The sequence below is a fragment of the Priapulus caudatus genome, unplaced genomic scaffold (genome assembly GCF_000485595.1).
Source record: "Priapulus caudatus unplaced genomic scaffold, Priapulus_caudatus-5.0.1 Scaffold1073, whole genome shotgun sequence".
NCBI lineage: Eukaryota > Metazoa > Priapulida > Priapulimorpha > Priapulimorphida > Priapulidae > Priapulus > Priapulus caudatus.
The window spans coordinates 93999-95175 of record NW_014578134.1 but is presented as its reverse complement, the minus strand read 5'-3'; the positions used below and the strand labels follow the sequence as shown (position 1 = coordinate 95175).

At 59.0% G+C, this 1177-nt stretch overlaps 1 protein-coding gene across 1 annotated transcript; it reads right to left on the bottom strand.

Annotated features, from left to right (window-relative positions):
• Nucleotides 1-737: 737 nt before the first annotated feature.
• LOC106815250 (neurogenic protein big brain-like) lies at nucleotides 738-1177 on the bottom strand (the record flags this gene model as incomplete). Its single annotated transcript, XM_014819683.1, has 2 exons — nucleotides 962-1177; nucleotides 738-925 (listed from the first exon to the last, which is right to left on the bottom strand). Coding segments are annotated over exons 1-2 (404 nt in total), but the record flags the coding sequence as incomplete, so codon positions are not given.

The following is a 1177-nucleotide window of genomic DNA, read 5'->3' as shown; positions in this document are numbered from 1 at the left end:
GCAGAAGCCTCCTCTTTCTCTCGTTCTCTCTCTCTCTCTCTCTCTCTCTCTCTCTCTCGTACTCTCTCGTACTCTCTCCAGTCTTTCCCAGTCTTTCTACGTCCGCAGCTGAATCGACGACGACGGATTTCGGCGCCAGTATTGACACGTCTTTCACACACGCTAACTGATCACCACATCACCGCATGTTTTTCCCCGATGCAGCCGTTGACACGCGTGTGCGTATCTTCCTCTCTCTCTCTCTCTCTCTATCGCGCAGAAACACGAACTTAACGTTGTAAAACTCGCGTGCACGCTCACGCGCGTAGAGTAAGTAAGGAATACACGCGAGCAGCTGCTGCACACACACACACACACGCACACGCACACAGAGCGAACTCTCTGCCGCTGCTGCTGCTGTTACTACTGCCGCCGCTGCTGTTGCTGCTGTTACTACTGCTGCTGCTGCTGTTACTACTGCCGCCGCTGCTGCTGTTACTGCTGCTGCTGCTGCTGCTGTTACTACTGCCGCCGTCCCGCTAGCGAGTGAGTGAGTGTCGCATGTCGGCCTCTCGAACTACGTACGCTCCAGCGAACAAGGAGTGGTGGCGCGCGCATTCAGAATAGATCGGGTAATATAGCGGCCCCTGAGTAAGACAGCGTATAAATATAGGCCACCAGTCATTGAATGCGCGTGTGTATGTGTGCGCGCATGCAAATTCTACTGTACCTACCTGTACAACACCTACTGTACCTACCTGTACAACAGCGCCGCACCAGCAATAGCGCCGCCGCACTGCGCCACGATATAGAGGGCGCCGCGAAACACCGTCATCTTGCGCAGCGTGACGAAGGCCAAGGTCACGGCCGGGTTCATGTAACCTCCGGACACGTGCCCGAAGCAGTGGTTGAGCGTCGTCGCGACGAAGCCCGCCGTCAGCGCCACCTGGACGACGACGGCCGGCGCGGCGACGGCGGTCGCCGCGGCTCCGGTGGCGCCGCCCCACGGCACGACGGCGGCGCAGACGAGAAAGGTGAGAAAGAACGTCGCCAGACATTCGCCGATCGTCGCTCGCCAGAACTGCAGTGATTGTATCTCGTGGCGCATCTGCAGCTGTCGGACGTGCTGCGGTGGCGCCACCTCGTGGAAGCGTCGCAGCGCGTGCAGCAGGTGTCCCTCTGTCGTCATCGGCTCCAT